Below are 23,278 nucleotides of genomic sequence, written 5' to 3'. Positions count from 1 at the left end.
CATCTGAAACTATCACAACATTGTTTGTTAACTGGCCATACGACAATACAAAATAAAGTTTTTTAAAAAATAAAGGACAATGTCCAGACTCCTGCACATGACTACGGGTCTCCACCTTAGTCCCTTATCTCTCTGACATCATTTGCCATGCACCAACTGCAGCTCATCCTCTATTACACAGCCAAACAGAACCACTTAAAATTCCTCAAATTTGAGATCTAACATGCTGCTCTTCCTTTGCCTGGAATGTCTTTCTTGTTTGTTCAATTATGGTGCTAACCTTCCTTCAAAGTTTCATGCAAATGTCACCTCTTTTAGGACACCGTCTCTGATTACCTTGAACAGAAACGAGGGCTGTTCCTTCTGTATCTCTATCATACACTATAAAATTCCCTAGGAAATCTGACACAGTACAATTAATTTTGTCTACATGCCTTTCTCCCATACTGTCTACAATGACTTTCTTTTTCATGTTTTATTTTTTTATCCTGAGAACTCTGAATTGTTCTTGGCATCAAATGTTTGCTGATTAAATGGGAAGCAAACAAACATACCTCTACCGGTCTCACCCACGCCAAAGAACAAGGGATCGCCTGAGCAGGAAGCTTGGTGTAACAGCACCTGCAACAGACAAATATATATTTAATCATATTTTAAAACTGCATTTTATGGAATCTCTTATTTTTTAATCCCTTTTAAAAAATTATGTATTTTTGAGCACACTAGATCTTCTTCCTGCATGTGGGCTTTCTCTACTTGCAGCGAGTGGCGCTACTCTTCACTGCAGTGCGCAGGCTTCTCGCTGAGGTGGCTTCTCTTGCTATAAAGTGCGGGCTCCAGGCATGTGGGCTTCAGTAATTGTGGTGCAAGTCTTATCCACTTCTTGATTTAAGTTTTTTATACCATTTCAGAGTATTTAATGCATGCATTTTTAAATGAAATGTCTTAACACTTCACACTAATGTCTAAGAAAGAAATTTGTAAAACATAACAGTCTTTGAAAACCATGAAATTAAAATATAGGTGGAAACAGTCCAAACTTCATGATATATAAATGCAACTCTTAGCATGACCCAAAGCATCATTTTCTTAATAGGAGAATGAAATTTAGTCTCATGGTCCATTCAGATTCACAGCCATGTGAGAGAAAACATAAGAGATCCAGCTGTGAAACTAAATGACCATTTGCCAAATCTGCACTAAGAAGAAAGGAGGGTAGAAAGAAGAGAGGCAGGAGAAAAGGAAGAGAGGTCCTCACTCCCCCACAGCCTCAGCATTATGGTTCAAACCTAAATTGTTCTTAATGAATTTATTAACTCACTTGAGGAACCTCAGGGAAGACTTCTGAACAGTTCCAATGTTTCCAAAATCTGGATAGAACACTTCAACTTCCTGTCTCCCGAGAATTCGATGGATAATGACCCGATACCACCACTTATCCTCAGAAATCCTTACACAACAGAGATGTCCTGGCTGGATAAAACACTCTGGCATGGCATATCGATCAGAAACCAACTGATTAGAATAACAGCGCCTGCAGAATTCCATAAAAGAAATCCATAGAAAAATAAAAAAATTAAAGATCCTTTTTATTGATGTATCAAGAGCAGGAAAGTCTTGGCAAAAGGCAAAGAAAAATTCTCACTTTTTCTGATTTGGTAATGCTTATTACTGATACCAATTAATCTTCTTTTTCATATCCAAATCCTTTCTCTTTACCAATAAACTTCTTCAAATAGAAGTTTACTAAGTGGTCATTATGTAACATTATACCAAGTATTCTTGGCATATAGTATATAATATACTGATACAGTTGACTTAGAAAAAATACAGTATGCTTTTGGAGAGATACAAAATAAATTACTCTTATATGTGACACCAATGTAAAAATCAGATTGCTGTTCATGAATAAATCTAAAGTGAATGAAAACATAAACATTTTACACAGTGTTTACTACCAAAAGACATCATTATTCAATAGAGAAAAGATAATTTAGAGCAGTAATTCTCCAAGTGCAGTTTACAAATTCCTGGGACCCTGACACACTTTCAAAGAGTTCATAAGATCAAAGCTATTTTAATATATGTGTTATTATGAAAATAATTATTTGTCCTTTTCACTGTGTTAATATTTGCATTGATGGTATAAAAGCTACAGTGCCTTTGCTTTTACAAAGTTTTACAAAAGGGTAAAACTCCAGGTGCCTTTGCTGAATCAAGCCAGTGACATTCAACTGTACTAGTAGTCATTTATTTTTCACTGCCATGCATTCCAATTAAATTTTTTTAAAAAAGAAAAAGGCTAATTTCACTTAAGAATGTCCATGATAAAGCAATAAAAATTATTAAGCATATTAAACCTCAAACACAGAGTGACTATCTTTTCAGTGTTCTCTGTAACAAAAATGGAAGTACAAGTAAAATACTTCCTAAGTTGTCTTAAGGAAAAGCACTTATGGATTTCAGTTGTGAACTGAACTAGCTGCTCTGTGTGTGTGTATGTGCGTGCGGAGTATTGTTTTTAGTTGGAAGATGAATAAGACACTATTAAACACCATTTTTGCTTGAAAGGTCCACTCAGAAACTATGTTTATTCAGATTTGGGTATTTGACACACACTTTCTCAAGAATGAAGTGGGCTTGTCACTTTCAGGAAAACATTTACAGTATTTATTGTCAATGATAAAATTCAAAAGCTTTCCAATTAAAATTAGGATTTTCCAAATGTCATATCTAGCACCGTGAGCTTGATAGCTTCCTAATGCATAATACTCTTCTGATGATATCAGAGATACTAATGAGTGATATTTTTAAAAATATACTGTGTGATGAAACATCCACATTTGGAACATGTATATAACTCACTGCACCAGTATTTTCCAAAAGACCAATGCATGATGTTTTAAAATCACAAATGGTGGTAAAATTGAGGGCCAGTTCCATTGAGTCCACACTTAGAAGGTCTCTATGCTTACTTATACAGTGGAAAGTGACAAACATACTCAAGGAATTAGATCTGATAGACAGAGTGCCTGAAGAACTATAGATGGAGGTTTGTGACACTGTATAGGAGGCAGTGATCAAGACCATCCCCAAGAAAAAGAAAGGCAAAATTGTTGTCTGAGGAGGCCTTACAAATAGCTAAGATAAGAAGAGACGCTAAAGGCAAAAGAGAAAAGGAAAGATATATACAGTTGAATGCAGAGTTCCAACGAATAGCAAGGAGAGATAAGAAAGCCTTCCTCAGTGATCAGTGCAAAGAAATAGGGGAAAACAATAGAATGGGAAAGACCAGGGATCTCTTCAAGAAAATTAGAGATACCAAGGGAACATTTCATGCAAACATGGGGACTATAAAGGACAGAAATGGTATGGACATAACAGAAGCAGAAGATATTAAGAAGAGGTGGCAAGAATACACAGAAGAACTATACAAAAAGATCTTCATGACCCAGATAACCACGATGGTGTGATCACTCACCTAGAGCCAGACATCCTGGAGTCTGAAGTCAGGTGGGCCTTAGGAAGCATCACTACCAACAAAGCTAGTGGAGCTGATGGAATTCCAGTTGAGCTATTTCAAGTCCTAAAAGATGATGCTATGCAAGTGCTGCATTCAATATGTGCAAATTTGGAAAACTCAGCAGTGGCCACAGGACTGGAAAAGGTCAGTTTTCACCCCAATCCCAAAGAAAGGCAATGACAAAGCATGTTCAAACTACCGCACAATTGCACTCATCTCACACACTAGCAAAGCAATGCTCAAAATTCTCCAAGCTAGGTTTCAACAATACATGAACCAAGAACTTCCAGATGTTCAAGCTGGATTTAGAAAAGGCAGAGGAACCAGAAATCAAATTGCCAAAATCCATTGGATCACGGAAAAAGCAAGAGAGTTCCAGAAAAACATCTACTTCTGCTTTATTGACTACTCCAAAGCCTTTGACTGTGTGGATCACAACAAACTGTGGAAAATTCTGAAAGAGATGGGAATACCAGACCACCTTAACTGCCTCCGGAGAAATCTGTATGCCGGTCAAGAAACAATAGCTAGAATTGGACATGGAACAACAGACTGGTTCCAAATTGGGAAAGGAGTATGTCAAGGCTGTATATTGTCACCCAGGTTGTTTAACTTAGTTACATGCAGAGTACATCATGTGAAATGCCAGGCTAGATGAAGCACAAGGTGGAATCAGGATTGCCAGAAGAAATATCAGTAACCTCAGATATACAGATGACACTACCCTTATGGCTGAAAGTGAAGAGGAACTGAAGAGCCTCTTGATGAAAGTGAAAGAGGAGAGTGAAAAAGTTGTCTTAAATCTCAACATTCAAAAAACTAAGATAATGGCCTCCAGTCCCACCACTTAATAGCAAATAGATGGGAAAACAATGGAAATAGTGATAGACTTTATTTTCATGGGCTCCAAAACCACTGCACACAGTGACTGCAGCCATGAAATTAAAAGACACTTGCTCCTTGCAAGAAAAGCTATGACCAACCTAGGCAGAATATTACAAAGGTTTGCTGACAAATGTCCGTTTAGTCAAAGCTATGGTTTTTCTAGTAGTCATGTATGGATGTTAGAGTTGGATCATAAAGAAAGCGGAGTGCCAAAGAATTGATGCTTTTGAACTGTGGTGTTGGAGAAGACTCTTGAGAGTCCCTTGGACTGCAAGGAGATCCAACCAGTCCATCCTAAAGGAAATCAGTCCTGAATATTCATTGGAAGGACTGATGCTAAAGCTGAAACTCCAATACTTTGGCCACCTGATGCAAAGAACTGACTCATTGGAAAGGCCTTGATGCTGGGAAAGATAGAAGGCAGGAGGAGAAGGGGGTGACAGAGGATGAGATGGTTGGATGGTATCACCGACTCAATGGATATACAAGTTCTGGGAGTCAGCGATGGACAGGGAAGCCTGGCGTGCTGCAATTCACGGGGCTGCAAAGAGTCAGACACGACTGAGCGACTGAACTGAACTGAATGCTTATGTTAATAGTGCTCTGCTACTGCTGTCTTGAAATTCTTCATTTTTAAACAAGAAGTCTTGCATTTCAATTTTGCACTGGAGCCTGCAATTATATAGCTAATCCTGGACTCATTCAAAGTGCAAAGTTAGAAAATGTATTTTAACATAGTAGAGTTTGAAAAGTTCAAATTCCACATTACATCTAACTTTAAGACACCACTACTTGTCAAGTTTTCATATACCATCAAAAGAGTATTCACAATTTTCTGAAAAGGCTGTTAAAATACTCTTTCCCAACTAAGTATCTCTGTGAGGCCAGATGTTTTCATAAACTTTCACCAAGAGAATGTATCTCAAGAAATTAAAGACAGAAGCAGATACTGAAATACAACTTTCATCTAGTAAGCCAACTACAGCTATTTTCCATAAAAATATTATTTATATTCAGAAAAATGAACTAATCATGATTTTTAAACAACATTTTACATTTTCCCAGTTTTATTTTTGGTACAATAAATACTGATAAGCAAAGGCTCTCCTGAGTCCTTAATTTTTAAAACCCCTGAGACCAAAATGTTTGAGAACTGACTTAACAAGATACGTGAAAAATACATTGAAAATAACAGATTCCTACCGCATTTCAATCATCATGTCCTCAAGTAACTCTGATGAATCCCTGCTGTAGATTCGGATGTAGAATTGACTAGGAGAGATGATATACTCCACAAAGACACCCACGAGGGTACTGGTATCTAATGGGGGCAGTCTGCATAACTTCTTGTCCCGCACAGCATCTGGTGGGATGTCATGATTTGCCATTGCCAAGTTGAGCTGGGATTTGTTAATTTCTACTTGCTACAAATTAAAAAAACAAACCACTATAAATCTTCGAGTAACATGTCAAACTTTGACAATGTTTCTTAAAGTTTGTTTCGTGAGTTACCTTTACAAGATACACCTTGCAAATTATAAAAATGAAAAGTCTTAGGCTCTAGCCCAGATTCAGTGATTCAGAATATCTGGAAGTGAGACCCCCAGTTATGCCTTTAAAACAATTTCCAAGATGATCCTTACCTACCTTAAAGTACAAAAAGTACTGTCTTACATTATTACATAAAGAGAGTTAAAAGTGTATCACACACAACTGCCCTGTGCAAAACGGAAAACATGCTGCTTCAAATACTGAGGGTGAACTAAGTTACAGCCTCATCCTGACCAATCCCACCAACAAAGGCAACTTTAAAGAATGGATTAAGTTTCAGACTACTCTTCCAACCAAAAATGGGGCTTCTCAAACACTTTTATTCTAAAATATACTATTTTCCATTAGGCTTTTCTATCGTCCTCTAGAAAATACAGCAGGCTCTCCAAACAACACGTTTTCCCTCCACGGAAGAAGCCAGGTATAAAGGGCAAAAGGGAAGAAGAGGAAGCAACTAACACCTTAATAATGATGAAGTAACTAACAGGAGATGAAAACACAAAAGCGGAGAAGTGTGTGTGTGTGGAGATCAAGTAAAAGAGAAACGCACCCTACAACTGAGGCTAGGTGCAGGGGCAACCTGCAGCAGTACTGAGAATAGTTATAGCCAAGCTTCTCAATTCTTCCCTCTGAAGCCCTGAAAGGTTTTCAAGCCTACTGAAACACATGGACAGAGAATCAATGTCTGTCAAGCAATGTCATCCTCAAATAACAGTCAGGTCTTCAAAGCCAATTGAAAACTTTGAAATGAGACTCAAGGAAAGCTAGTTATATAAAAGACTGAAAACCAGAATAAACGCTGTATAAGATGACTTCAGACCAAAGTTCTGGTCTTGTCTAAGAAAGCATATGTCCAGAAATAAGACTTTTTCTCAAACAGAAATTTTGTCTAAAGAAACACTCATTCAGTTACTTTTCATAATGCAGAATCTCCAGTACATGGAGACAGACATCAAACCATACTCACCAGCTGCAAAGGTTTTACCACCAGATTAGGCTTCTTGAAAATCTTCTGTTCTGGTTCCTTATGGTTTTTTGAAGGGCAATCCCAAGTAGTCTCCTTGATAATAGCAGTAGACAGTGAATTTCTAGGGGGACTGGACACACAAGCTTTGGCTTCTATTTTCTTATCTGATTGAACTAAACATGAATTTCTGACTGATGACACAGATCCATCTGAAATGACCAATAGAGAAGCCTATGTGTATCTATTAAAATAGTCTGTAAACTATTACTAAGCACATTCTATGTGCCAGGCACTGGACATATAATGATAGATACGAACCTGTCTTTGCAGACCTTTCAGTATGAACAGACACAAGGGAAGTTCCAGATGGGAACAAATCTTACATTATTTATCTTGGGGGCGGGGGTTGGAAGAGAAGTCTGGTAAGGTTTTTTAAACTTTGGTGAAAGGTTTTATTTTTCAACATCCTGATTTCAATGTATTTCTTGTTCAACTTTAGCTGTAAACATTCACTGTTGCTTAATGTACAATATAACTACTTGTACTACTAATGTACAACAGAACCCCAGTGTATGTAACCACTTAATATTCCATAATACAATCTCTTAGTTTTTAGGAAATTCCCAAACCAATCACATATTTTGTTCAAATTTACATGTTTATGACAATTATAAGAGGTTGACACCCTAACATGGATTCCAGATAGACATAAAACCATAGTAGCTCCTAAAGAAATACACTAGTAACTATACAAAGATGTAGGCACAAGGATATTGAACACTGTATATTTTGTAATATAAAAAAAGGGATACTCTCTACATGTGCATTGATAAGAGACTGGCTAAATGGACTATAATGTAGTTACATAAAAGAGTTACAGATACTACTCAGTGCTCAACAACCGAGTCAAGACCCACTGAACTACCTAGTGTTTCCCCATGAGAGCATCATTTCAGAAAATTTATTTCTTCAGAATTATTAAAAACTCTAAACAATGAAGAAAGTAAACTTTAAAAACTCAGATTTTAATACAGCAGCATTATTACAACCTACATCATCAGGAAGGAGGTCATTATATACGAAACATTTTCAAGGCTAACATGTGATCTATTTAGTTGATGTGGTTACAATTAAGATTGTTAGCTAAATGATGCTTTCTTTTTCCTTGTCCTTACAGAGATAATTAAACATCAGGTTTGCATCATACTGTAATACAACTCACCAGATGCTAGAGGCTTCATATCAGCATCAAACACCAGCAAGTCTTGTTGTCCTTCCCTGAACTCAACATGGAGAATGTCACTAAGTGCTCCAACAAGCTCTATTACATTTAAGAAGCCCAGTTTTTTGGGTGAAAGTTGCTCTTTAAAAATTAACTGTCACAAAAACAAACAAACAAAAAAACAAAACAGGAATATAACATACATATGCTTCATGGACAATGCTTTAATCTGGACTTGGACTCCAAACTAAATTTGTAGGGGTGAGTAAATTCAGGCATTCAATAAATACTTGCTTCCATGTGAGTATAATACAAACCAAGCAACCTATAATCCCTCACCATAAACTTCTAGGCCAGCTTCAAGTTCCTTTTAGAGCATATGGTAATTAAAAAGAAAATTAGAGGATATTTTTACCTCTCATTTTTCACAATGTACGATTATAAAGCAAAAGTCTTTTTTTAAAAAAAGGGGAACACACAAAATACAGAAATCATAACTAAACTGTTGATATCTATGTTCACAGAAAGAATATTCACTACCACTTTTCACATGCAATAAAATAACACTATTTTTAAACATTTCCTTAAAACTATGCTTATTATTTCATGCTTGAAGTTAAGATAAATAGGCAAGTGTATTTTCTATAACAAACTGATTTTCTTACCTTGGAAAAAAGAAGAATTATACCAAATAGAGACAGAAGAGAATATATATAAAATAAAAAACAAATATGTCTGGTTTAAACTGCATGGTGAATTAGTTAAGTTTGTCCTTGCTAATAAAGTGAGTGTGTGTTCAATTGCTCAGTCGTGTCCAACTCTTTGTGACTCCACAGACTGTAGCCCACCAGGCTCCTCTGTTTATGGGGTTTCTCAGGCAAGAATACTGGAGTGGGTTGCCATTTCTTCCTCCAGGGGATCTTCCTGACCCAGAGATTGAACCCATGTCCCCTGCTTCTCTTGCATTGGCAGGAGGATTCTTTACCACTGCACCACCTGGGAAGACTAATTAGGTGTTAGAAGGAAATAAATCCTTGCCCTGACTTAATCATCTTAGAGAAGATCACAGGAACACAGAGTGCAAACACTTTTAAAGGAATGACCCTTGACAAAGGGTGGGATGTCTTTGTTTTAGAGGCATTTTATTGAGACAAGGCAAAACAATTAGATGTTCAGAAGTAGTGTACAATGAAAGAGAAGTCAAACCCATTGCTTTAATCATGTATTTCCTCTTCTTTGTAACTAAAGCAAACAAACAAACCAACCCAGCTTTCTGCTTTAAGGGAAGAGTCAGAAAAATAAGCCAATACATTTCCCCTCTTCATAATAACATAAACAGCTACCAGAAATCTAACTGTAATAAGAGAGATTGAATGCTGGCTTATACAGATTCATTAAAAAGACAACAGACCATTGGACTACAAGAGTATAACTCCATCTGTCTTCATCTGATACTCTTGTGTTTTCACTGATAGGTATCACCAAGTTGGTAAGTTCTAGCACTGGGGCTTATTCATATTCCTCATTATTTACTGCTCATGTTTGCATTAAGCAGAGAGTAACTCAGAGGCTGATGCTTCTCTCTGCTTGTTTTAGTCTGTAATTTGTGTACTATCTGTGGCATCTGTCTGATGCTCAGGCCATAACTTCAGGAGTTGAACTATAGATGGAATCTGAATTCTCTGAAGCAATTTCTTCACTCTCCTCTTCTGCTGTCTCTGAAAAACTGATCCTCAGGTTTGCCAGCTCACTACTATCTTCAGGAAGCACACCTTTCCAAAGACCATAGGTTTTCCTACCATAATCTGCCACAGTCTCTATGTTCCATCTTCAGAACCACTGGCATAGAGTTCTCCATCAGACTAAACCTCACACAGTGGATGGGACCAGAGTGTCCTTTGTAGGATTTAATTCATCTTTATAATCATATTTATAAGGTTTAAAATCTTCATTTGCTGCTACAAGAAATTCTCAGGGCGAAGAGACGCAGAATTAATGGTTGCAGGAGCTTCAAAGGATTTGAGTCCAAACTTACTGCACTATGAAAAGCAACAGATGGTCCATACGTTATTACCAGGCATTCCCTTGGGAATACATCCCATACTACTAAAGACATCAAAATTTAGAGATTTCACCTCTGTCATAGTAGTGTGATCCCAAAGTAGAACAGTTTTATCAGCAGCTGAAAGGATCTGTTTATCCTCACAGCACCACAGAGCCTTTTTAATACCAGAGGTATGACCATTGATTTCCTTAGGTTCTGTCTGGAAGACCATGTTGTCATCGTCCTTGGACCTGAAGAACATGGACACAAAGAGTACCCTGCAGGCATCCTGGATGCTGAACACAGACCTGCTGCATCACATGGCTGCCAGTATACCAGCCAACTCAGTTACTCTCAGGGGCTCGAGGGGCTTAGTACTCACTGGCTCTGCCAGTTCTATCTCCACCTTCTCAGTCACTGCCGCCAGGCCCAAAGGGTGGGATTTCTGCAGTGCATACTTCTTGTTGGTGTAATGCTCTCAGATCCAAGTCAACTCTTTATGACTTCTCCCAGGACACTTGTAAATGTCGTGCCCAGTATCAGTCAAGTCATACTTTAAAAGGGTCATTATATAGCCAATCATGAATATCCTGAGAGAGAAAGAATTGGTAGAGGGCAGCAGAAGGGTGGTAATGAGTTAGATTTGGTACCTCTACTTACTTCTTTGTACATCACATACTATGGCTTCTGTCCTTTTTATGTTCATTAGTCTCTTTACGTTCTCTGTAAGTGCCTAGTACTATGAATGTGCAATTCAGCTGAACATAAGACTAGGTTGGGAAGGATTTTTTTAAATATAAGTTATTAATTTTTTGAATAAGTGATATTCGGAAGTTTTTAAAAGGTATATAGCAAAAACTAAGTCTCCAGTCCACTCCCATTTCTCAGCTGACCAGGAGAGCACCTCTTTGGAGGTAACCACTACTAGGAGTTTTGTGTGGAAACCATCACCAGCAGATTGTGAAACTTGCCAGAAATTGTCAAAACTTGAATGTACATCATCCTTCAACATAATAGATTACACTTGTATTTTTTAATGAGTTAATACAGAGACATTTCCAAATCAGTACATGAAACATAGTTGAGTTTTGCTTTGTGATCCTCAGAATCTTGTAGTAAATTAGTTTAGTCCATCAACTGATATATCAGACACATTGCCTTAATGCCTTCGTTATGCTATCTTCTCTATATACTCCCACCGTAAGCAAGGAAGCAATTGACATTTATTTCTACTTCCACTCTCTTCCATCTCCAATCCATTTTAGTTATCTTATGTTTTCCTAAGAGTTTATATTTATGCCTTCAAATATATTACATGATTTAATTTTCTCAGAGTAGATTTTGCAGATGACATTTTCATAGTGCAAATTCTATTTTTTGCAAATTGGTAGCTGGACCCAGACACTTGATCAGGCTCATGCTCCATCCCTTTGACAAAACTATTGGTGATGTCATATTCTAAAAAGAGGAACACATAATATCTAGCTGTCTCTATGTTGGTGTTGTTATTGGAGCCATTACTGGTCAATGCCTGATTTACTATTCATTGAGAGTTTTAATATAGTGATATTCTAACTCTATCAATTCTTTTTTATTATTCAGTTGGAATATTTCATAGAGATATGGTCCCCTCAATCTGTTATTTGGTTACCCAGTACTACCAGTTCATTCAGGAAAGCCAGGATAAGTGACTGGCTCTTTCTCTTTGTTTACCATTTTTTAAGAAAACGTATTAGTTCTCCATCATCTTCCATGATAACCAATTAGTTTTTAACATCATATGAGCTCACAAAATTAAACATATTGGATGGGCTTCAAACGACTGCCATTATTATTCTTAGTGAAACTTGAAATAACACTTCAAGTGGATTCCTAAGTCCTCCTGATGTGAACCTAATCTTTAATAGTCCTTGCTGGTCTGGAATGATAAGATGTTCCAGGCTCAATTTATGCAGTTAGAATATCCTTACACATACCATTTAAGTGATCTCATAATTACCCCCATATATCCCATAATTATTAACATGCTCTGTATCACATTACTCAGTAGTCTCAGAAAAACAGTACTACTGTTTTTAAACCATCACCAGTATAATTAATAAAAGCAGTTGACATTTTTTGTTTATGGTTATCCCTTCCCAGTCATTTTATGTAATTGTCCTTTATACTGTCAGAGTATATAGCCATATATGTGTGTGTGTGTGTGTGTGTGTGTGCGTATACACACACACTTAGCTAGACAGGGAAGCCTGCATGCTACAGTCCACAGGGTCATAAAGAGTTAGACATGACTTAGCAACTGAACAACAGCCTACAGCCATTACAGACTATATTTTCTTCTTTCTAACCGCCATCTGGTCTTAGTCTTACGAGTGGCACTCACATTCAGTTCTTTTGCTGCTGTCCCTCTAGTGATTTTGGTTCTTTGAAGTTCATCCTTCAGTTGATTCCCTGAGGGTCAGTCAGGGAAACAATGATACTTAAATTCTTGCATGATGGTAATAGCTTGTCTAATTCTGTATAGTTGAAAGTCGATTTTGCTAGCCATAAAATCCTTGGCTAACATTTTCTTTCCTTGAGTGTTTAAAACATGTTAATTTTTAAAATTTCTTTTCCTCCAAACACTGCTATGAAAATGTCTATAACATAATTTTGTCTCCCTTATAAGTCATTTGTTCATTTGTTTAGAAGCTCAAAGGATTATTTAAGTCTAGTAATGTCAATCATCCTTGGTTGATATTCTCACGTATGAGTGTGCTCTTTCAATATATAATTTCAAGTCTTCCACTTCAATAAAGTTTAGTTAAATTATACTAAAGTACTCAAATTATATTTGAGTATATACTCAGTATTTGTTCTGTTTCATCTTGGTTTTATTTCATATATTGACTCTTATCTGCCTGTTTTCAATACCTGTTACTTTCCTTCTTGTTCCTTTTTTTCCCTAGTATTTTCTTATGAAAAACTTTTAAACACAGAAAAAGGTGAAAGACTTGAACAGTGAACATCCGCCACCCAGATTATATAATTTTTAGTATTCTGCTATATTTGCTTTATCATCTTTATATCCATCTACCTACCAAGTCATCTTACCTTTTTCATGCATTTCAACAGGAGCTGTAGATGTCAGTACACTTTATCCCAAAATATGTCAGTATGCACATAATTAACTGAGTTCAATATCTGTTAGTTTTTTCCTGGTAAAACTTTCATACAGTGAATTGCACAAAACTTAAGTTTACCATTCAATTAGCTATAATAAATGCAAAATTGTATACCCCAAACCCACATTTAAGATATAAAACATCTCCATCACTTCAGCAAGTTCTTTATTTCCCAGAGACAAACTCCTCTCTTTTTCTACCATAAATGAGCTTTTGCTATCCTGGGAATTCACATAGAAGGTATCCTACAATGTACACTTTCTGTTCAGCAGCATATGTTTCTCAAATTCATCTATTGATGTGTTGGCTCATCTATCACAAGCTGATTTATTTTTAATGTTGAATAATTTCATTGTAGAATATACAATTTCCTTATTCAGTTTCATACTAATGAATAATAGGGTTGTCTCCAGTTTTGGCTATTAAGCATAAAGCTGTTTCAAATATAACTGTACAAGTCTTTTGGGGTAACATAGGCTTTGATTTCTCAAGTAAATACCTGAGAGTATAACTCTGTATCAAAGGACAAATATATACTTCTCTTTAACAAACTGTCAGAACATCTTCCAAAGTAGTACCATTTTATACGTGCAACAAAAATATATGAGTTTACTAGCATTTATGTTTATTAATCACTCATACATCTACATTTGTGCAGTATCTGTTAAAATATTTTTTTAATGGAGTTATTTGACTTTCTACAATGGAGCTAGCTATATAAGGTTCCCTATGTATTCTAGATATGAGTCTTTCTTCAGATGTATGACTGTAAATACTTCTTCCCAGTCTGTGGTCTGCCTGTTCAGTTTACATGGAGGCTCCTAAACAGTAAAAGTTTGATAAAGTCTCATCAACTTTCTTTTAAATGACTATTGTTTTCTATGTCCTAAGGAACTCTTAAATATCCCCAGTTTGTAAACAAAGTTTTCTTTTAGGAGGTTTAATTTTTTATTTTTCTCATTTAGGTCTAAGATATAACTCTAATTTTTGTACATGGTGTGAGGTTGGGGTTGGGATTTGTTTTTGCCCTATATAAGTAATTGTTCCAGCATCATTTGTTGAAAAAATATCCTGTCCCCACTGAATTCCCTTTGGTACTTTTGTTAAAAATCACTTGAGTGTGTAAGAACTGAACTCCTTATGCACTCTTATAATGACAAACTCATGGATTTGTCAATGTTTACAAATATCTGATAAGAATTATGATGAGGATGAAACATTCTATAGATGAATAACAATACTAAGACTTCTTACCCATGAATGTTACAGCTGTTTAGTTTTCTTAAATTTCTCTCAACAATGTTAGTATTTTTCATTATAGATGCATAACTTATGTTTCTTTTGTTAGACTTATTTCCAAGTAATGTGACACTATTGTAAATTTAATTTTAAAAATTTCATTTTCCAATTGTTTGCTGTCTACACATGTAAATACAGTAGATTTTTATACTAATCTATATTATACTGGGCTTCCCAGGTGGCATAGTGGTAAAGGAATCCTCCTGCCAACGCAGGAGATGCAACAGACATGGGTTTGATTCCTGAGTCAAGAAGATCCCCTGGAGTAGGAAATGGCACTCGCTCCAGTATTTTTGCCTGGAAAACTCCAAGGACAGAGGTGCTGGTGGGCAACAGTCCATTGGGTCACAGAGTTGGACATGACTGAGCAACTGAGTACATATTATATTATTTTTATTGTTAATCTATATAATTAATACAACATATATTTTTTAATATTTTATCTTTGACCTTAATAAATTTGCTTATTACTTCTAATAGATTTTCATAGATTCCTTAGTATATTCTATGCAGACAATCATGCATTCTACAAATAATGAGCGTTTCACTTAAAGTTTTTGTACCTTTTTTCTTATTTTATTACACTGTCTAGGACCTCCAGTACAACACTGAATTAAAGCAGTGCAAATGGACATAGTAGCCTTGCTGATTTTAGAGGGAAAGTCTCCACTGTTTTACCATTAAGTATGACAAGTATAGGTTTTTCATAGCTATCTTTCATCAGACTGAAGAAGTTCTATTCCTATTTAAGAGTTTTATTGCAAATGGGTATTAAATTTTGGTAATTCTTCTTCTGCATCTACTAAAATGACCCTAAGACTTTCTTCCTTATTCTGTTACCAAGGTAAACTATATCAGCTCCTTTTGAGATATTACTCCCACTTTGTATTGCTGGGGGAAAGATATCCTCTTGTTTATATACTGCTGGATTAAATTTACTAGTATTTTGTAATATTTTTTATCCTATGTTATCATAAACATGATCTAATTGGGGTTTTTTTGGTAATGTCTATGTCAAGTTTTGGTAGCAGGATAATGTATTCATAGAAAATACTCCCAACTCATTCTATTTCATGAGAGAAAGATGTATGATTATTAAAATCTCCCCCTTAAAAGTTAGATGGAATTCACCAATGAACCATATGGACCTGGAATTTTTTTCTTCTTCTCCCTTCCTTTGTGGAGAAGTCTTTTTGTTTTATAGTTTTTAAATAACAAAAATTCATTTCTTTGATACAGGGATATTCAGATTTTCTTTCATCTTGTCTCAGTTGGATAATTTGTGTCTTGTGAGGAATTTTTCCATTCCATCAAGTTGTCAAATGACAGGCACAGTTGTTCATAAAATTTTCTTATTGTCCTTTTAACATCTGTAAGATGATAATGATATAAACTCTTTCCTGACATTGGTATTTGTGCCCTCTTTTCTTTTAATTTAAGAAGCTAACGGTTCATCAATTTTGGGATCTTGCAATGAATCAATACTGGCTTTCTTAATTGTTGCTATTTTATTAATGTCTATTCTTGTTTTTATCATTTCTTTTCTCCTACTATTTTGACTTTATGTCATTCCTCCTTTTTTAAAAAATTTATTTATTATAATTGGAGACTAATTACTTCACAATTTTGTGGTGGGTTTTCCTTGTATATTTTTAAGATTCTTTGTCAGTTGCTTCATTTGCTATTATTTTCTCCCATTCTGAAGGCTGTCTTTTTGCCTTGCTTATAGTTTCCTTTGTTGTGTAAAAGCTTTTAAGTTTAATTAGGCCCTATTTGGTTTTTTTTGCTTTTATTTCCATTACTCTGGGAGGTAGGTCATAGAGGATCCTGCTGTGATTTATGTCAGAGAATGTTCTGCCTATGTCTTCCTTTAGGAGTTTTATAGTTTCTGGTCTTACATTTAGATCTTTAATCCATTTTGAGTTTATTTTTGTGTATGGAGATAGAAGTGTTCTAGTTTCATTCTTTTATAGGTGGTTGACCAGTTTTCTCAGCACCACTTGTTAAAGAGATGGTCTTTTCTCCATTGTATATTTTTGCCTCCTTTGTCAAAGATAAGGTGTTGGTAGGTACATGGATTTATCTCTGGGCTTTCTATTTTGTTCCATTGATCTATATTTCTGTCTTTGTGCCAGTACCATACCATCTTGATGACTGTAACTTTGTAGTATAGTCTGAAGTCAGGCAGGTTGATTCCTCCAGTTCCATTCTTCTTTCTCAAGATTGCTTTGACTATTCAAGGTTTTCTGTGTCTCCATAAAAATTGTGAAATTATTTGTTCTAGTTCTGTGAAAAATACTGCTGGTAGCTTGATACAGATTACATTGAATCTATAGATTGCTTTGGGGTAGCATATTCATTTTCACTATATTGATTCTTCCAACCCATGAACATGGTATATTTCTCCATCTATTTGTGTCATCTTTGATTTGTTTCATCAGTGTTTTATAGTTTTCTATATACAGGTCTTTTGTTTCTTTAGGTAAATTTATTCCTAAGTATTTTATTCTTTTTGTCACAATGGTGAATGGGATTGTTTCCTTAATTTCCCTTTCTATTTTCTCATTGTTAGTGTATAGGAATGCAAGGGATTTCTGTGTATTAATTTTATATCCTGCAACTTCAGTATATTCATTGATTAGCTCTAGTAATTTTCTGGTGGTGTCTAAAGGGTTTTCTACGTAGACATTCCTCCTTTTTCTGACTTATTCAGGTAGACCTTTAAGTCAATGATGATTTTATACCTTTCTTTTCTTCTGATTTAGGCATTTGAAAGCTATAAATTTCCCTTTGAGCACTGCTTCAGCTGCATCTCACAATTTTTGATATATTTCAATATCAATGGAAAATACTTTAAAATTTCCCTTATTCTATCTTTAATAAATCATTTAGCTATATTCAATATTTTACCAATAGAAAAGAATATGAAAAAGTATACATATATATATATATATATATATTTGAATAACTGTGCTATACACCAGAAACTAACACAACATTGCAAATCAACTATACTTCAATTTAAAGCAGTAAGTTATCTGGAAGAGAACTATTTAATTCTCAAATTTTCTGGAGGGTTAATACTTAGGGAACTTATTATATTGATTTGTAATTTAATTCCATCTTAAATAACATACTCTAAGATTTCAGTATTTTGAAATTTGTTTAGACTTATTCTATAACCAACTACATGGTCTGTCTTGGCAAATGTATCTTCATGTGTACTTGAATACAATGTGTATTCTGCAGTTGTTGGGTATAGTGTTCTATAAAAGTCAAACAGATCAAGATGATAGAGAGTATGGATAGAGATTTTCCAAGTCCTTATTCATTTTTTTGACTATTTTATCAATTGCCAGAAAGAGAAAATCCCTAGAATTGTGGGAGTTAATTCATAATTAGTTCTGTTAATTTTTAGATCATTTATCTTAAAGCATTATTAGGTGAATACACATTTGACCACTGTGTCTTCCTGATTAATCCTTTATTCTTACAAAATGTCTCTCTGTCTCTGATAATACACTTTGCCTTGAAGTCTCCTTTACCTGATTTTTTTTTAGTCTTTTTAGTTCTTTTATGCTTATTATATATATATTTTTTTCATCTTTTACTTTCAACCAACTTATGTCTTTCTACTAATAGTATATTTCTTATGGACAACATTTAGTTGCATTCTGCTTTTTCATTATATCTCATAACTTCATTAATTTTAATAGATGCTCCATTATATTTATGAAATTATTAATATAAGTGGATTTACAGACACCATTATTTATTTTATTTTTTTTATTTTATTTTATTTTTTTTAATTAGTTGGAGGCTAATTACTTCACAACATTTCAGTGGGTTTTGTCATACATTGATATGAATCAGCCATAGATTTACACGTATTCCCCATCCCGATCCCCCCTCCCACCTCCCTCTCCACCCGATTCCTCTGGGTCTTCCCAGTGCACCAGGCCCGAGCACTTGTCTCATGCATCCCACCTCAGCTGGTGATCTGTTTCACCGTAGATAGTATACATGCTGTTCTTTTGAAATATCCCACCCTCACCTTCTCCCACAGAGTTCAAAAGTCTGTTCTGTATTTCTGTGTCTCTTTTTCTGTTTTGCATATAGGGTTATCGTTACCATCTTTCTAAATTCCATATATATGTGTTAGTATGCTGTAATGATCTTTATCTTTCTGGCTTACTTCACTCTGTATAATGGGCTCCAGTTTCATCCATTTCATTAGGACTGATTCAAATGAATTCTTTTTAACGGCTGAGTAATATTCCATGGTGTATATGTACCACAGCTTCCTTATCCATTCATCTGCTGATGGGCATCTAGGTTGCTTCCATGTCCTGGCTATTATAAACAGTGCTGTGATGAACATTGGGGTGCACATGTCTCTTTCAGATCTGGTTTCCTCAGTGTGTATGCCCAGAAGTGGGATTGCTGGGTCATATGGCAGTTCTATTTCCAGTTTTTTAAGAAATCTCCACACTGTTCTCCATAGCGGCTGTACTAGTTTGCATTCCCACCAACAGTGTAAGAGGGTTCCCTTTCCTCCACACCCTCTCCAGCATTGATTGCTTGTAGACTTTTGGATAGCAGCCATCCTGACTGGCGTGTAATGGTACCTCATTGTGGTTTTGATTTGCATTTCTCTAATAATGAGTGATGTTGAGCATCTTTTCATGTGTTTCTTAGCCATCTGTATGTCTTCTTTGGAGAAATGTCTGTTTAGTTCTTTGGCCCATTTTTTGATTGGGTCATTTATTTTTCTGGAATTGAGCTGCAGGAGTTGCTTGTATATTTTTGAGATTAATCCTTTGTCTGTTTCTTCATTTGCTATTATTTTCTCCCAATCTGAGGGCTGTCTTTTCACCTTACTTGTAGTTTCCTTTGCTGTGCAAAAGCTTTTAAGTTTCATTAGGTCCCATTTGTTTAGTTTTGCTTTTATTTCCAATATTCTAGGAGGTGGGTCATAGAGGATCTTGCTGTGATTTATGTCGGAGAGTGTTTTGCCTATGTTCTCCTCTAGGAGTTTTATAGTTTCTGGTCTTACATTTAGATCTTAAATCCATTTTGAGTTTATTTTTGTGTATGGTGTTAGAAAGTGTTCTAGTTTCATTCTTTTACAAGTGGTTGACCAGCTTTCCCAGCACCACTTGTTAAAGACGTTGTCTTTTTTCCATTGCATATCCTTGCCTCCTTTGTCAAAGATAAGGAGACACCATTATTTAAATTGAAGTATAGTTGCTTTATAATGTTGTGTTGCTTTCAGGTGTATAGCAAAATGGTTCATTTCACATATACATTTTTTTTTCAGATTCTTTTCCTTTTTAGGTAATTACAAGATATTGAATACAGTTCCCTGTGCTATAGAGTAGATCCTTGTTGTTTACTTATTTCATATATATTAGTATACATCTTTTAATCCCAGATATATCCCTCTTTCCCTTTCCCCCTTGGTAACCACAGATTTTCTATGTCTGTGAGTCTGTTTCTGTTTTGTAAAGAAGTTCACTTACGTCTTAAGATTTCACATAGAAGTGTTATATGATATTTGTCTCTGACTGACTTCACTTGGTATGATAATCCCTAGGTCTATCCACATTGCAGCAAATGGCATTATTTTATTTATTTTATGGCCGAGTAATTCCACTGAGTGTGTGTGTGTATATATATATACACCACATCTTCTTTATCTATTCATTTGTTGATGGACACTTAGGCTGCATCCATGTCTTGGCTACTGTAAATAGTGCGGTGCATGTATCTTTTTGAATTATGGTTTTCTCTGGATATACGCCTAGGAGTGGAATCACTGGATCATATGGTAGCTCTATTTTTAGTTTTCTAAGGAACCTCCATCCTGTTTCTCCATAGTGGTTCCACCAGTTTACATTTCCACCAACAGTGCAGAAAAGTTCCCTTTCCTCCACACCCTCTCCAGCATTTGTTATTTGTAGATTTTTTGATGGTGGCCATTCTGACTGGTGTGAGGTCATACTTCATTGCATTTGCATTTCTCTAATAATCAGTGCTGTTGAGCATCTTTCAAGTGCCTGTTGGGCCTCTATATGTTTCTGAAGAAATATCTGTTTAGGTCTCCTGCCCATTTTTTGATTGTGTTGTTTTTTATATTGTGCTGCATGAGTTGTTTGTATATTTTGGAAATTGAGCCCTTGCTGTTCATATTGTTTGCAAATATTTTATCCTATATGGCTACCATTTTTTGCTATTTAATTTCTGCTGATTCTATCTGCATTTTGTTTCTCTCAAAATTTGTTCCTTTGTTGTCTTTCAAGCAAAAGAGCTGAACAGTAAACCTAGTCTTCCTTTGAGTTTATTATTTTTATACAATTCCATTTTAATGTATCTAGTGCCTTTATACCTATAACTCTGCATTATTTATTGTTCTCTACACCCTTAACTTTTCAGTATTACTGTACTACTTCACAAAAAACACAAGAAGCTTGCAAACTATAGTTCCATGTGCTTATTGCCCCTCTGTCTATTCAAAGCTATGGTTTTTCCAGTAGTCATGTATGGATGTGAGAGTTGGACTATAAAGAAAGCTGAGCGCCGAAGAATTGATGCTTTTGAACTGTGGTGTTGGAGAAGACTCTTGAGAGTCCCTTGGACAGCAAGGAGATCCAACCAGTCCATCCTAAAGGAAATCAGTCCTGAATGTTCACTGGAAGGATTGATGCTGAAGCTGAAACTCCAATATTTTGGCCACCTGATGCGAAGAACTGGCTCATTAGAAAAGACCCTGATGCTGGGAAAGATTGAAGGTGGGAGGAGAAGGGGATGACAGAGGATGAGATGGTTGGGAGGCATCACCGATTCAATGGACATGAGTTTGAGTAAACTCTGGGAGTTGGTGATGGACAGGGAGACCTGGCGTGCTACAGTCCATGCAGTCACAAAGAGTCAGACACGACTGAGCAACTGAACTGAACTGATTACCCCTCCACTCATTATGCTATGGTTTTCACAGGTACTAAATCTGTATGTTACAAACCCAGTTATACAATGTTGTAATTTTTGCTTTAAACAGTCACAGACTTAATTGATTGAAAGTCTTTTATATACCCACACGTTTTACATAAGATTTCCTCTGTATTCATTTTGAGGGCTTTTCTGGGCTTCTTAAATCTGTAAACTCTTTCATAAAATTTATGAAATTTTCAACGGTTATTTTCTCAAATTTTTGTTACCATCTTTCTTTCCTCACAATTATACATGTTAGACCACTTGATACTGTCCTACAGGTCTCTCCAATTCTGCATTTGTTTTTCTTTCTGGCCATGCTGCACAGTTTGTGGTATCTCAGTCCCCATCCAGGGATCAAACCCAAGTCACAGCACACAAAGTGCCAAATTCTAGATATTATGCCACCAGGGAACTCCCAGATTCTGTTTTTTAAATTTATTTATTTTATTTTTGGTTGTGCTGGGTCTTTGCTGCTGTGCATAGGCTCTCTTGGGTTGTAGTAAGCAGGTGCTACTCTCTAGTTGTGGTGCACAGGCTTCTCATTGAGGTGACTTCTTTTGTTGCAGAGCATGGGCTCTAAGGCTTCCATAGTTAAGCTTAGTTGGCCCACAACAAGTGGAATCTTCCTGAAGCAGGGATCAAACCTGTGTCCCCTGCACTGGCAGGTGGATTCTTAATGGCTGAACCACCACAAAAGTCCTCCGGTTCTGCTTTTTAAAAATTTGTTTTCATTTATTCTCTCTCTCTCTGTTCTTCAGAATGGATCATTTCTACCAATCTGTCTTGGGGTTCACTGATGCTTTCTTCTGCCATTTCCAATTTGTTCTTAAGATACTGCAGTGAATTTACTTCAGATATTTTATTTTCAGCTCTAGAAAATCATTTGGCTTTAGTTTCTTTTTCTCCACTGAGGTTTCTTATCCATTTGTTCAATATGAATACATATTGCATTATACTCTTTTTAATATGGTTTTAAGAATTCCTTTAAAACCTTTTTTGCTAACTTCAACATCTGCATCATCTCAGGATCAGTTTCCATCAATTACTTTTTCTCTTCACCAAGGGTCACATTTTCTTGTTTATTCAGTAATTTTCGTTTGTATTTGGACATCGTAATAGGTAAGCTGTAGACTGTAGGATCTTTTACGATTCTTCTGAGAGTACTGCTTTTTGCTTAGTTTTAGCAGGGAGTTAACCTGACTAACCTTAAACTCAAATTCTGAATCCCTGTGGTGAGCCACAGCTGAAAGAGATTCAGTTCTTTTAGTCTTACTAGGCTTCTGTGAGTCTGCCCCAGGCATGTGCAATTCAATAGTCAGTCAGAGATTTGAGCAGAATTTGATGCTCCCTCTCTATCCTATGATTTCTTCCCTCATTTTCCAACTGCTTGGCTTCCCTGGTTGCTCAGATGATAAAGAATCTTCCTCCAATGCAGGAGACCTGAGTTTGATCCCTGGGTGGGGGAGATTCCCTCAAGAAGGGAATGGCAACCCACTTCAGTATTCTTGCCTGGAGAATTCCATGGACGGAGAAGCCTGGTAGGCTACAGTCCAGGGGACCTCAAAGAGTCAGATACGACTGAGCAACTTCACTCACTCACTCTCTATAGGTGGCACTTCAAGAAGATCCA

At 36.0% G+C, this 23,278-nt stretch overlaps 1 protein-coding gene and 1 pseudogene across 1 annotated transcript in view; both read right to left on the bottom strand.

Moving 5' to 3' along the window:
• Positions 1-23,278, bottom strand: part of TDRD5 (tudor domain containing 5) — an 80,449-nt gene that overhangs the window by 26,690 nt on the left and 30,481 nt on the right. The window contains 6 exon segments of the mRNA XM_061159810.1: positions 555-621; positions 1,322-1,534; positions 5,612-5,832; positions 6,927-7,099; positions 8,149-8,302; positions 9,536-9,566. Of these exon segments, the coding sequence (XP_061015793.1) occupies positions 555-621; positions 1,322-1,534; positions 5,612-5,832; positions 6,927-7,099; positions 8,149-8,302; positions 9,536-9,566 (859 nt within the window).
• On the bottom strand, positions 9,784-10,424 carry LOC133069520 (serine-threonine kinase receptor-associated protein-like; annotated as a pseudogene).

The sequence above is a fragment of the Dama dama genome, chromosome 14 (assembly GCF_033118175.1).
Source record: "Dama dama isolate Ldn47 chromosome 14, ASM3311817v1, whole genome shotgun sequence".
Lineage (NCBI taxonomy): Eukaryota > Metazoa > Chordata > Mammalia > Artiodactyla > Cervidae > Dama > Dama dama.
Note: the sequence above shows the minus strand (reverse complement) of the source record. Positions and strands in the feature narration are given on the sequence as shown.